The sequence below is a fragment of the Nyctereutes procyonoides genome, unplaced genomic scaffold, assembly GCF_905146905.1.
Source record: "Nyctereutes procyonoides isolate TBG_1078 unplaced genomic scaffold, NYPRO_anot_genome, whole genome shotgun sequence".
NCBI classification, from domain to species: Eukaryota; Metazoa; Chordata; class Mammalia; order Carnivora; family Canidae; genus Nyctereutes; species Nyctereutes procyonoides.
The window spans coordinates 58,181,887-58,195,783 of NW_026575043.1; the positions used below are offsets into that span (position 1 = coordinate 58,181,887).

Genomic DNA, 13,897 nt, shown 5'->3' on the forward strand with positions numbered 1-13,897 from the left:
AAAGTCCTGATTTACTTTTGGATTCTAAGAATTCCTCTTAATTATAGGCTCAGCTCTATACATTTAAAAGGATGTTTCAAAAATAATTTTTTTTAAAGATTTATTTATCTGAGAGAGAGCTGGTATGCATGAGCAGGGGTAGGGGCAGAGGGAGAGAGAAAAACCTTCAAGCAGAATCCCCACTGAGTGTGGAACCTGACACAGGGCTTGATACCATGACTCGAGATCACTGCCTGAACCAAAACAAAGGGTTGGATGCTCAACCAAATGAGTCACACAGGTGCACCCCCCAAACTTTTTATCCAGCATTTTATATATTTTGCAGTTGGAAGACTTTTAGGATATCTTCACCATTTTGCCAGAAATGAAAGTCTTCATTTCTCCTTTAATGTAATCAGATAATTCATTGCTTTCAATTGACTTCCACTTATCTTCATTTTCTCATAGATTTGTATCTGGCCTAATTAACCAAGGAAAAGTTGAAGCATTTGAGAAAATGCTGTGGAGGGTCTGCAAAGGGTACACCATTGTGACCTATGCAGAACTGGATGAGCCCCTTGAGGACCCTGAAACAGTGAGTCAATGTCACGATCACCTTTCAGCAATGATAAACTGACAGTAGATTTGGAGGCGTGGTGCGCAGGGAGCCACTTGAGAGTGTTCACCTGATGCCTTACCATCCTCCAGTACATTTGGGTGTAGCTCCTAAAGTCAAGTGCTCTCCCCTGGATCACAGCCAGGAGATTAAGGTAGATACATTGCTACTCTCCGAGCCTCAGACTCCATCCAGGTTTCACTGGTCATCCTGTACTACCTTTTATAGTGGAGGGTCCAGTTTGGAATCAGAGTTTGGATCTAATTGTCAGATCTCAATAGCCTTTTTTTAAAAAAAATGTATTTATTCATGAGAAACACAGAGAGAGAGAGAAAGGCAGAGACACAGGCAGAGGGAGAAGCAGGCTCCATGCAGGGAGCCTGACATGGGACTCAATCCCGGGTCTCCAGGATCAGGCCCTGGGCTGAAGGCGGCGCTAAACCACTGAGCCACCCAGGCGTCCCTAATTGTCGGATCTCTTTGGTCTCCTTCATTCTGGGACTTCCTTGACTTTCATGACCTTGACATTTGAAAATTCTTACAGGTCAGTTTTTTTGGTAGACTGTCCCTGCATTTGGGTTTGTCTGATGTTTTCTCATGATTGGATTCAAGTCATGTGTCTTTGGCAGAAGTCTCCTCACTGCATTCTGTCAAGCGCTCAATTCAGTTTGTCCCATTGCTGGCAACATTCATTTTGATGATTTGGTTGAGGTGGTGATGCTTAGGCTTCTCCACTGGGAAGTCATCCTTTTCCTTTGTAATTAGTAAGTGTTGTGGGAAGCACTTTGAAACTAGCTGTGTCATTCCTCCTCATCAGATTTTCTTTCTTCTTTTGTTTTCCTCCCTCCCTCCCTTCCTAGAAAGAAAATGGAAGGTGGAGGTGGGGAGGGGCAGAGAGGAGGGAGAGAATCCTCAAGCAGACTCTGCCCTGAGTGCAGGGCTCTGTCTCATAACCTGTGAGATAATGACCTGAGCCAAAATCTAGAGTTAGCCACTCAACCTACTTAGCCACGCAGGTGCTCCTTCATCAGATTTTTCAGCTCACTATTTCCTGTTTGATTCAGTGAGTTATACTCTGTTACTATAATTATTTTGATATTCAGATTCTCTAGATGTGGCCAGTTGGAGTCCATTCAAGCTGGCTTTTACATCCTTTTATATGCTGCCATCATTTTTTGTGCCATCCATTTATATGCTTGCATAACAAGATGTCCAGATTCATATTGTAATTTCCCTCACACAACCCTGGAATCAGCCCAGTTCACTTTACTGGAGAATGGTATTTAGAAGCCAAGGTATCTCGGGACGCCTGGGTGGCTCAGTGGTTGAGCGTCTGCCTTGGGCTCAGGTTGTCATCCTGGGGTTCTGGGATTGAGTCATGCATTGGGCTCCCTGCAGGGAGCCTGCTTTTCCCTCTGCCTGTGTCTCTGCCTCTCTCTGTGTGTCTCTCATGAATAAATAAATAAAATCTTTAAAAAAAAGCCAAGGTTTTTCTGGGGGTGCCCATTGTTCCCTGAGGTGTCGCTCTTCCCTGGCTATGTCACTGGACAGCTCTGGAACACACACACACACACACACACACACACACACACACACACAACCTCAATTCTGTACCTATGCAAATATATTGAAAACTGAATTCACATCCATTTCGAGTCTAGTATCATAGATGTCAGTCTCACTTTCTCCATTTCTGTTTTTCTAGCTTTTTTCTTTGATGATGAGACACTCCGTTCCTTGTTGTTAATATTTTTACTTATTTTTTTTAAAGATTTTATTTATTTATTCATGAGAGACACACAGAGAGAGAAAGGCGGAAACACAGGCAAAGGGAGGAGCAGGCTCCATGCAGGGAGCCTGACATGGGACTTGATCCCAGGCCTCCAGGATCATGCCCTGGGCTGAAGGCAGGTGCTCAACCACTGAGCCACCCGGACTGCCCTATTTTTACTTATTTTTAATCTTCTTTTTAAAAATTTTTTTATTATTTTTTATTTTTAAAAATTTTTTATTATTTTTTATTTTCTATGTAACCAGTCTCCTGTCAGTTTCCCATCTCTGCCTCCTCCTCTTCTCCTTGCCTGGAGCCCTGCATTCCCCATTTGAGGTGAGCCCCTGGTGTGCATGCCCTCCTTACCCCACCTGGGCTGCTCCCCTGCAGGGATGCTGTCCTCACCTTGCTTGAGTTCTGACTTTGCCAAGGGCCACTGTGGGTCTTCCCTTTCTTCTGGGTTCATCCCTGCACCTACCCATAAGGCTTTAGGACTATTCAGGAAGGGAGGCAGAGGGACAGGAGAGAGAGAGCCATATCACCTTTGTAAACCTGTGATTTTTTTTTTTTTTAGATTTTACCATAAAAATAACTATATTGTTTTAACTGAGGATGAGCTGCTCTATTAAAGGTAGAAAAAAGGAACTTAGGCTTCTTAATTTTGAGGAAGGTGTTTGTGTTTGTTTTTTTCTAAATTTGCCTCAGGAATTTTGCTGCAAGATGAATATATACCATAGTAGTTTTGACATGTAAAGAGGAGTTTGGCTGTGAAGTGGATTTTCATAAGGTTTCAGCCTGAATAAACCACACGTGTTTAATCTAATGTGTGAAAATTGAACCAGTGAAGCTGTTCATTAACCATATACCTATTATATTTTTCTACTCTTTTATGGCTTCTGTAAGTGCCAGGAGCCATCTGTTAATTGTCCTTCAACTGTGACCCTTATGACCTCTCTATGTACAGCTGAAGATAGAAACTGTTCTGCAGTTGCATTTACCTATTCTGAGCTTTGTCTTTATCAAGAAAACCTATCAGTCATTCTTTTTTTTTTTTTTTTTTTTTAAAAAAACTCCGTCCTGGTAACCTGATATTCCAACCAGGCTACGTGAAAGGAGGTTTTTTTTTTTTTTTTTTTTTTAAATTTTTATTTATTTATGATAGTCACAGAGAGAGAGAGAGAGAGAGAGGCGCAGAGAGAGGCGCAGGGAGAAGCAGGCTCCATGCACCGGGAGCCCGACGTGGGATTCTATCCTGGGTCTCCAGGATCGCGCCCCGGGCCAAAGGCAGGCGCCAAACCGCTGTGCCACCCAGGGATCCCCCTATCAGTCATTCTTATACAGAACATTTACTCAAGTCAAAAATTTTTTTTTTCTATATATTTCTAAGCTCTTTTGTGCAGTTTCTACCACGTATGTGAAAGGGCACTAAATGTCTGAAGAAATACAGAGAAACAGTCTAGAGAGATACATCTTGAAAACATGACAGCTAGCCCCTAATTACGAATGAAATGTATGCTTGTTGAAGAAAATTAGGCATAGTATTGAAAACAATGAAGGAGAAAATCAGTCCCCAGTGAGAGCCACTGTTAACATTTCAGCGTGTGTCTTCTAGTGCTTGTTCTGGAGAAGATACGGGTATTTGATTTAGCAGCTTCTACTTAGGTTCTAGGATTTATTTATAGTGTCAGGTTTAGTGCCTTTTGTGGTGAACATTTGATCCCTTACCATCATTACAGACGCCAGAGCATATTTTTCGCTATTTCCCCCGCTGGTCTTGTTTCTAGCTACTGACCACTCTGTATGGAAGCTACACTCAGGCCATTTCACTTGGTTTTCTGGCATGTTTTGTATATTATGTGCTGTCCCTGTTCCCTCTTATGCTGGAGGTGGTTGTGTTCCTTGACACAGTACTCTTTTTAAAATTGTTCTGGAGTCTGGTCAGGTTTACTGTAAATGCCATTTCTTTCTTCCCCCAATTCACTTTCTTCAGTAACTGATTTTGAAATAATTTCAGTTTGTAGAAAAGTTGCCAGAAGAGACCAGAGCCTTGTGTCCCTTTACCCAGATTTCCTGGTCGTTAACATGTTCCCACATTTACTTTGTCACCCATGTGTTCTCTCCGTGACTCTGTCCCTATTTCCACTAGGCTCTTTGCACACCTGGTGAGAGGAAGCCATGATGTGGTAATGACCCCTGAGTTATTCCTGTGTTTGTGTGCCCCCAGGCAAGGACACTCTTATACAACCACCACAGCCTTCCCCCACCTCCCCATGAGAGAAACCAGTGTGGATGTGGCACCTTTGTCCAACCCAAACATACTCTTCCCATCTCCGAGCAGTTCTCCTTCCTCCCTCCCTCCCTCCCTTCCTTCCTTCCTTCCTTCCTTCCTTCCTTCCTTCCTTCCTTCCTTCCTTCCTTCCTTCCTTCCTTTCCAGCTCCCTCCCTGGGCTTGTAATGGTGTCTGGAATAGGCAGCCCATCCTGTGGGCTCACGCCCACCCCTCTGGGCCATTTGGTGTTTCTTCATGACCAGACTTGAGCCACACATTCTTAACAGGAACACCTTGGAAGTATGGCACTGGCTACCTTGGCACTTTCTGCCAGGTGACACGTGATGTCCACTTGGTCACGGTGGTATCTGCCAGGTGTCTCCACCTTCATGTCACCATATTGCCCTTTGTGATGGACTGGTAACTTGTAAGGTGGTATTCCAAGTTGTGCTGGTGTCCTGTTCCTTACCAACCTGCCCACTAGGCTGAGTGTACATTGATGACTCTCCTGAATTCATGACCTCTGTCATTGCCACGTGGTGATTCTTATGTCTGTCATTTATTCTGTGCTTCCTAGCGATTCCACAAAAGTCAGTGCTTCTCCCCCTCTCACATCCACGGACTCCTAGATTTCCACTGTATTTAATGACCTGTAATTTACTACGCTCCTTGTTTATTTGGACACCCAAATTGTCGCTGATTTTTCCACGAGGGTCCCTTCACGCATGGTCCTGTGTCCTTTGGCCTGTTGTCAGCATTCACCGAGCATTCCCATATTTTCCAGCACCCTAAGATGCTCCAGCTTCATCTTGGGCTCCAAGGACCCCTGGTTCCTTTTAGTGGCAGACGGTGTTTACAAAGATCTGGGTGCTCAAGTGCTAATTGTGTCCTGGAGCGTCATTGCTTCTGGGCCTTCTGAGCAGTCGGAGCATGTGTGTACATGCACGTAACTACTTCTGTGGCTGCCTGTACTTATAGATTATAAAACTATGTGCCCAAACTGTAACTTAAAATTCAGTTCTTTCTAGATTTAACCTTCCTCTATGTTTTTTTCAGTCTCTTTTCTGACAGTGAGGAATCTGGCTTCCGTTATCCTGAATATGCTTCTTGAATTGTGCAGTTAGTTTGCTTATTTACTCAATGTGACTGATCTCCCAACCACATAGGCCATCTCCTCCACACTGCCACTCCCCTTCTCCCTCACCACTGCTCTGTGTCCTGCCTTGAGGACCCACCTGCCAGTGCTTGCCTGAGGCTCCCCCACCTATTCCCCATTTCCTGTGGCCCAGGGCTCAATTCTTGGACTGCTTCTCCCCTTTCTCTGCCCTTAGGGATCCTGTATAATTTCACAGCTTTAAATACTGCCTCCCAAATGTTTATTTCTAGCTTGGATCTCTCCCCACAAAAACAGACTTTTGTTATTTAACTGGCTACTCCAGGTCTTCTTTTATTTTATTTATTTTTTATTTTTTTATTTTTTTAATTTTTATTTATTTATGATAGTCACAGAGAGAGAGAGAGAGAGGCAGAGACACAGGCAGAGGGAGAAGCAGGCTCCATGCACCGGAAGCCCGATGTGGGATTCGATCCCGGGTCTCCAGGATCGCGCCCTGGGCCAAAGGCAGGCGCCACACCGCTGCGCCACCCAGGGATCCCCCCAGGTCTTCTTTTAAATACCTGGAAGACATTTCCACCTGATGCCTAAAACTGGACTCTTGATCTTTCCTTCCAAACCTGCCCTGTGAAGTTTACACTCATCTGGGTAAGTGGCACCTCTGTCCTGACTGCTCAGGTCCGAAACCCTGGGGATCATCCTGACTCTACTCTTCTTCCTCATACCTCACATTTACTGATAGCAGGGTGATTTGCCATGTCTTCTAAATAGGAAGAGACTCTGGTCTGTCTTATCACCTCTGCTGTCACTACCATGCTCCAGGAAATGAGTACCCACGCTTCAAGTACCTCCATCCTATAGAAGTCTCTGTCCTGAGTTCCTGCCCCGACCGCTGCCCAGTTGTGCTCTCTCCTCCCAGCATCTAGAATGATTCCTATAAGACTTCAGTCAGATCATGTCACTTCTCCTCTTAAAACCATCCAGTAGCTTCCTGTCTCACTTGGCAAAACGCCCAGAGCCTTATACTGTCACCTCTTGTGGGCCTTGTCACATGACTGACCTGTGTTGCTACTCTGCCCTGCCCACACCCCTTCTGTGCACTGGCCTGCTTTCCCTGGGGACCTGCTTCTCTGCAAGCTCCTTGTCCCTCAGAAGGCCCTTCTCGCAGCGGCCATATGGCTTCCTCCCCTCCTTCACTCCTTTAAGCTCCTGTGTCCCCTTCTCAAGGCGGCCTTCCCTGGTCACCCTGTTTAAAATCACAGCCTGAGTCCCCTCCCCCTTCACCTCCTCCAACTTTGTTTCCTTTAGAGCACTTAACACTTTTCTCCATGTGGTAGACCATGTGTTTTCTTTGTGTCTCTTGCTGCCAGCTTGGATACAGGCTCCCCACCTCTCCCAGGCCAGGGGTTTTTGTCTCTTTCATTCTGTTCTGTATTCCTAGTACCAAGAGCAGTGCCTGGCACATTGCCCAAAAACCTATTCAGTGTTATTTGTAGAATATTTCTCTGGATTTATGGTAGTTCTGTAGGGTTTCCATGAACACTTGAATTTAGTGATACTGAACCAGTGTCGTAGGGGAAATAAAGGGCTAGGTATTTGCGAGCCTCTGCTCACATTTTTGTCCACCAATTGATAATAACCTTGTTTCATGTGTGTTTCTATTTAATATGTATTACTGATTCATTAACACTGAACTTTGCCAGCAGCGCTATGACTCATGCCTGAAGGAAGCTTATTGACACATGCATTTTCTTTAAGGCACATCACTGTCTTCTTGGGCTCAGGATCACTGGTTAGCACTTCAGCATTATGCCTGAGGACCATTTTAAATAGTGAAACCACAGGGATGCCTGTGTGGCTCAGTGGTTGGGTGTCTGCCTTTGGCTCAGGGCATGATCCTGGGGTCCTGGAATCGAGTCCTGCATCAGGCTTCCCGCAGGGAGTCTGCTATCCCTTCTGCCTGGGTCTCTGCCTCTTTCTCTGTCTCTCATGAATAAATAAATAAAATCTTTAAAAAATAATAGAAAAATAAATAGTGAAACCGCCAATATGAAGCACAAAAGTGTGAAAAACACAACCAAACCATGAAAAGGCCCGTTGTTTACAATACAAGATGGAACCAAAAGGCGGAGAACCACCCTGTTTGACCTCAGCTGGAATATGCATGTCTGGGGACTCAGACTTGGTGCTGCTCTGCGTGTCTGTAAATGACCCCACACCACTGCCAGGATTGATGGTAGGGTGCTGAGTATTTTGTGGCTGGGATGGGCGAGGTGCGGTCACAGAGTCTGTGGGGCCTGTGGGTGGCCGCAACTTTTGGGAGAATGAAGGGGCTGACTTTGTGATAGAGCTGCCAGACTTCTCAGGATTCTGAGCACAGGACTAACAATGACCCTCATTTATTCTAGGGAGAAGTCATAAAATGGTATGTGTTTTTAATATCCTTTTGGGGAGAGCAGATCGGCCACAAGGTTAAGAAGATATGTGATTGGTAAGAACAAGAAACATTTCATCTCTTTGCTGTATTCAGTGGCCTCTAGTTTTCCCTAAATATCCTCTGCGTTTGAGGGGAAAACGCAGTATGCGTGAAGGTTGCTGCATTTGTTACATATCTTTGCTGTATTACCATGTTTTTAAACATTTAATTAGTCACCTCTCTTGCTAGCGTTCTGCTTAAAACAGCGTAGAAGTAGAGACTATTTTTAATAACATTCTCAGGTTTTATTTTCTCCTTGGGAATCAGGGCTTAAAAATAATTGGAGAAGGAATCAAATTTTAGTATTTTGTACCTTCCCATTGCTCTGAGCTCCACAGAGGCCTGTCATCATGGAGCATGTGGTTCATCTAGAGTGGTGAGCAGTGAGGGCCCTGATGGCCCTGATTGGGAGCCTGGCTTTGCCACTCACTCACTGGGCCAGGCGATGAGCCAACAGCAAGCCATGTCCAGGCTCCCTCTCTCATTGGGCTTCAGGGCTGAGGCAACACAGGCAAACAGCTCTCAGCTCCCAAGCTGACCTTCCACTGCCACCAATAGCCACCAGTCCATTCTGAGGAGTGTCGCCATGAGACTCTCACTGTGCCTTGTTCTCATCAACAGTTGAAAAATAAGCAAAAGTCAAACAAAAAAGAACACATTTTTAGATGGCCTAGCTTCCATGTGGGGGTGAGGGTGGGGCTGAGGTATTTCTTTCAGGAAGTGTTTCCCAGGGGCTGATACTTCGTTACTGGTGGTCTGGGAAGCAATTTTAGGTATTACATGGATGAACCTGCTGTTATTTTTATAAATATATATTTATTTCAATGTACATGAGCAAAACTGTAACCAGTACATAAACCCATGATTTTGTTGCTTAGGATAAAGCTAGAGTAAGTAACTTTAATAGTCAGAACTTGAAATGTGAAGTATGGCATACAAATGTCAAGGTGGATGGGAGATTGCAACAGAGGAGGCACAGTTTCTGCTCCCCCTATGTTGGGGTGCCTTGCACCCCCGAGAAGATGGGCCCTGGTCGGCCAGGGAGAGGTTTACTCTGCCAGGCTGCAAAAGTTGTTGCTAGGAAACCAGAGCTTTTTTCATCCCCTTCCTTTATTTTCTTTCTTTTAAAGGTAATTACTGCTGTGTGTTTTTTGCTTTTGTGTTTCAAACTTGTTTAATGGTTACCAGCCTGAGGATGGTGGTGAATTTCAGAAAGTTGAAATTGGGGGCAATGGAGGACAGGAATGGAAGGTGGAAAAGAGAGTTTGCTAAATTTGCAAAACTTTTTTGTTTTTGCTAAACACCAGGGGCTAGTGTTTGCTTTTGCACCTTTTTCTTCCAGAGGGCTGCTTTTATTCCATTTTGGAGGGAGCTGTGCCCACGTGGCACACTGAATTGAGTTTTGGTGTTTGGGTTAGCCTTTTCTGGTCCCAGTGGATGGGAGACTGTTGGATTTTGTTTTCTAGTTACCACTGCCATGTTTACCCCTACCCAAATACTGCTGAGGAACGAAAGGAAATCCAGGAGGGGCTCAATACCCGAATTCAAGATCTTTACACTGTGAGTAGACTGGAAGCCATAGTCACCATATCCAAGGTGTGAAACACACATCTGATTACTTTATTTCTTAATATGGAAAATTTTGGTTGTAGGCAAATGAAGATATTTTAGGGAGATTGGCACGTCACCTACCTGGCTTCTCTTCATGCAAGTTTTATTTAGCAGCCTTTTAGAAATCTAGGTGGTGGTGTCGGTGGGACTTTAGAGCAGATTCTTGGGTCGTCACAAGACATAAGCATCCTGTTTAAAGTGGTGGCTACTATTTTGCCTTCACTACTGTAATGAATGTTTCTTTTTTAATTAATTAATTAATTAATTAATTGTTTATTTATGATAGAGAGAGAGAGAGAGGCAGAGACACAGGCAAAGGGAGAAGCAGGGTCCATGCCGGGAGCCCGAGGCGGGACTTGATCCTGGGACTCCAGGGCCAAACCGCTGAGCCACCCAGGGATCCCCTGTAATGAATGTTTCTGCTCATAGTGGTGAGAGTTCTTGGTGGCAAGAGGTAGACTCTGACCCACTTAAGCAAAAGGGGGTTTCAGGTCAACTGTGATAGTAGCTCTCAGGGTTGACGGAGATGGGCTAGGGCTGGGAATGGCAAGAATGGGGGAGCTCTATGGGCCCCACCAGGCCTCTCTGCTGCCACCCAGCTGGTGATGGTGACATCTCACCACTTCCTGTCTCCTCAGGGCTGTGTCCTGGAGAGCATCAGATTGGCAGGACTTAGGTTTCTGCCTACTTCCTGTTGGTCCTGGGGGTCAGGATGAGAAGCGATGGGGAGAGGCAGGTGCCTGGTGGACAGCCACTGAAAAGTGCCCACAGTGTTGAAGCCCATGTTTGTTCCTCCCCAGGTGCTTCACAAGACTGAGGATTATTTAAGGCAAGTGCTGTGTAAAGCTGCTGAGTCTGTCTATAGCCATGTCATCCAGGTGAAGAAGATGAAAGCCATTTACCACATGCTGAACATGTGCAGCTTCGATGTGACCAACAAGTGCCTCATTGCTGAAGTCTGGTGTCCCGAAGCTGACCTGCACGAGCTACGCCGGGCACTCGAGGAGGGGTCGGTAAGGTGGCTGGGACCAGATGGGAGGACTGGAGCTGCTATGGGGAAGCCCACGGACCCACAGAAAGAGTGGGAGTGACTGTTGTCTTGAACCCAGGTTCGGGAGAGTCAGCCATCTGCACTGTGCTCGTACATTTTTCATTTGTACTTTGAGTGAGGGATGGAGGGTCGTTGTTAAAAGTAAAACATACACATATAGAAAGTAAAAGATACAGCAAAGTGGCTTCCTCTTGCCCTGTTGCCTCAGAAATAACTTATTTTCTGTCAGGTCTTGGAGTTTCTTAATTGTAGATAAGCACAACTATGAATTCCTTTTAATACGTATGAATTCCTTTTCTTTACAAAAGGTTGCATGCTATTCATACTATTCTCTTCATTAATAAAACTCCTCTACTTTTTATAACTATTGAATATTCCACTGTGTGGATGTACCATGGCTTAGTTCACTGGTTCCCTGCTCGGTGGTGGTCTGCAGTGTCACCAACACTGCCATGCTACCTGGCACGTGACCCATGACACTTCATGTGCACAGATCTGTCCACAGGAGAAAGTCCCAGCTGTGGATTTGCTGGATCAGTTCAGTAGATAGTACCAGCTACTGTCCTTCTCTTATTTTGAGTGAGGTTGAAAATCTTTTCTGTTTATGAGCCATTTGAATTTTCCTTTTTTTGTGAGCTCTATGTTCTTATGCTTTGTGCATTTTATGCTGGGTTATTGGTCTTTTTCTTATTCATTTCTATTGACTCTTTATCTGTGATACGAGCAAAAATATTTTCCCCAATTTGTATTCGTCTTCTGATGTGTCTGTTTGCTGGCTTGTTTTGGTCATGTGGAAGGAAGTTTTTTGTGAAGTAGAGTTGAGCTTATCAGTTTGTTCTTGCTGCACATTGAACTTTGGTGTAAAGACTAGGCTTTTCCCCCTCCAGGGCTACAGGGTCAGTTTCCCATGTTTCTAGGAGGGCTTTTCTACATCAAAACTCAATTCTTCGTTTGAAATAACAGGTTTACATATTTCAAGTGACAGTTAAGGAGACAAGTTTTCTCTTTTAAAATTAAATTCATTTAAAAAATTTATTTATTTATTTGATAGAGACAGAGAGTACAAGACAGGAGAGGTAGAAGCCGACCCCCACGCTGAGCAGGGAGCCTGATGTAGGACTTGATCCCAGGAGCTGAAGGCAAATGCCCAACCATGTGAGCCACCTAGGCGTGCCCCTAAGTTTGTTTGTTTTATTTATTTATTTATTTATTTTTAAATTTTATTCATTTATTCATGAGAGACGCACAATGAGAGAGAGAGAGAGAGAGAGAGAGAGAGAGAGAGAGAGAGGGAGGCAGAGACACAGGCAGAGGGAGAAGCAGGCTCCATGCAGAGAGCCTGGTATGGGACTCCATCCCGGGTCCCAGGACCAGGCCCTGGACTGAAGGCAGCACTAAACCGCTAAGCCACCCGGGCTGCCCCCTAAGTTTGTTTTTTAAGTAAACTCCACACCCAACATGGAGCTTAAACACATGACCCTGAGATCAAGAGTCGCATGCTCTACTCACTGAGCCAGCCAGGCACCCGTGGAAACAAGTTTTCATATGGGCTTTTTTATTGTTGTTGTTAGCCTCCTTGTTTCATTATATAATTCTTTTTTTTCTTTTAAAGATTTTATTTATTTATTCATGAAAGAGAGAGAGAGAGAGAGACAGAGACACAGGCAGAGAGAAGCAGACTCCATGTAGGGAGCCCGATGTGGGACTCGATCCCGAGACTCCAGGACCATGCCTGGGGCGAAGGCAGGCGCTAAACCACTGAGCCATCCAGGAATCCCCCCATTACATAATTGTTTGATGGGGCAAATGGACTTCTAGTTTTCTTGAAAAAGGGCTGGCTTTCGTAGGCATACATAACCAGCCAATTATAACCTTTCTGAGTGTTGCTGAAGACCAGCAAATCACTCTGCATCACAAGAACCTGTGGGTTGACTGATGTCTACATGCCTTTTTGCTGCCAATGCGTTGATGGGAACACACAGCAGTCCTGGTGTGCAGAGCCCTTAGCAGTACCATGCTTCCGTTGGGGCATTTTGGAGCTTGTAGCCTACAGACCACCAGATTGATGCCAGCGTCTCTCCATGTCGTTGTGGCTGTCCGAACCATGTTCTCCAGGAGTCCTCAGCAGGGCCCATGGGAACAGCACTCCCTGGGTTCTCACATGTCAATAATAGTGTGTCTCCTGCCTTTATAATTGGAGGTTCATTTTTTGGAAATAAAATCCTTGGCTCATGTTTTTAAAATTTTTGTTTTTGTTTTCCATGGGTATCTCAAACATGTGAATCCATTTTGTTCTGGCATGGTGTTGCTAACAAAAAGCCTGATAACTGAATTTTCCTTAGAAGTTTTGTACTTTTTTTTTTTTTGCCTATGTGCTGAAGAATTTTTTTTCCTTTAGAGACCAATAGTTTCATTAGAATATGTCTTGATATGGCCATACGCAGATATACAGTGTGTTCTTTTAATATGTAGTTTTAAAAAAGGTTTCACAAGAGAGTTTTGAACTGTGATTTTTAGTATTTATTCTGTTTTCTTACTCTAGCTTCCTCCTTCGGGATCTGCTGTTAGTTTCAGCTGCACCATCTTTGCTTATCCTCAGTGTTTGTCAGTTTTTCTTGAGTTCTTTTTGTCTTTCTTTACTTCTTTTTTGATTTTTAAAAATTTCCATTCTTTCATCTATTCTCTTAAGGTTTCTTTACCTTGGGAGTTCCTTCTAGTTTTGTTGCTGAATATTTTCTTTCATTTCTAATTCCTTTCTGAGTTCTCTTACCTCATTTCTGACTTTCTAACTCTGCTTTGTGTTGCTTTTTCTCACTATATTATTTTTGTAATTTTTTTTGCTTATTTTGAAACAAGTTAAAATCTATTTTGTGGATGTGTCTTTCTGGCATGCTTTCATTGTCCATAGGGATGTTGTCTGCTCAGTCTTTTCTTACTATAACTTTATATAAGGTTTGACCTCCATCCTTTTGATCACTTTAAAATGTAATTGTTTTCTTTTTTTTTCCTT

At 44.2% G+C, this 13,897-nt stretch overlaps 1 protein-coding gene across 3 annotated transcripts in view; it reads left to right on the forward strand.

The window, feature by feature from the left end:
• ATP6V0A2 (ATPase H+ transporting V0 subunit a2) overlaps positions 1-13,897 on the forward strand; it is a 43,752-nt gene that overhangs the window by 12,273 nt on the left and 17,582 nt on the right. For all 3 annotated transcript variants that reach the window (XM_055322365.1, XM_055322363.1, XM_055322364.1), the window contains exons 6-9: positions 448-574; positions 8,158-8,240; positions 9,692-9,785; positions 10,637-10,849. In XM_055322365.1, coding sequence (XP_055178340.1) covers positions 448-574; positions 8,158-8,240; positions 9,692-9,785; positions 10,637-10,849 — 517 coding nt within the window. The remainder of the gene's footprint in view (positions 1-447; positions 575-8,157; positions 8,241-9,691; positions 9,786-10,636; positions 10,850-13,897) is intronic.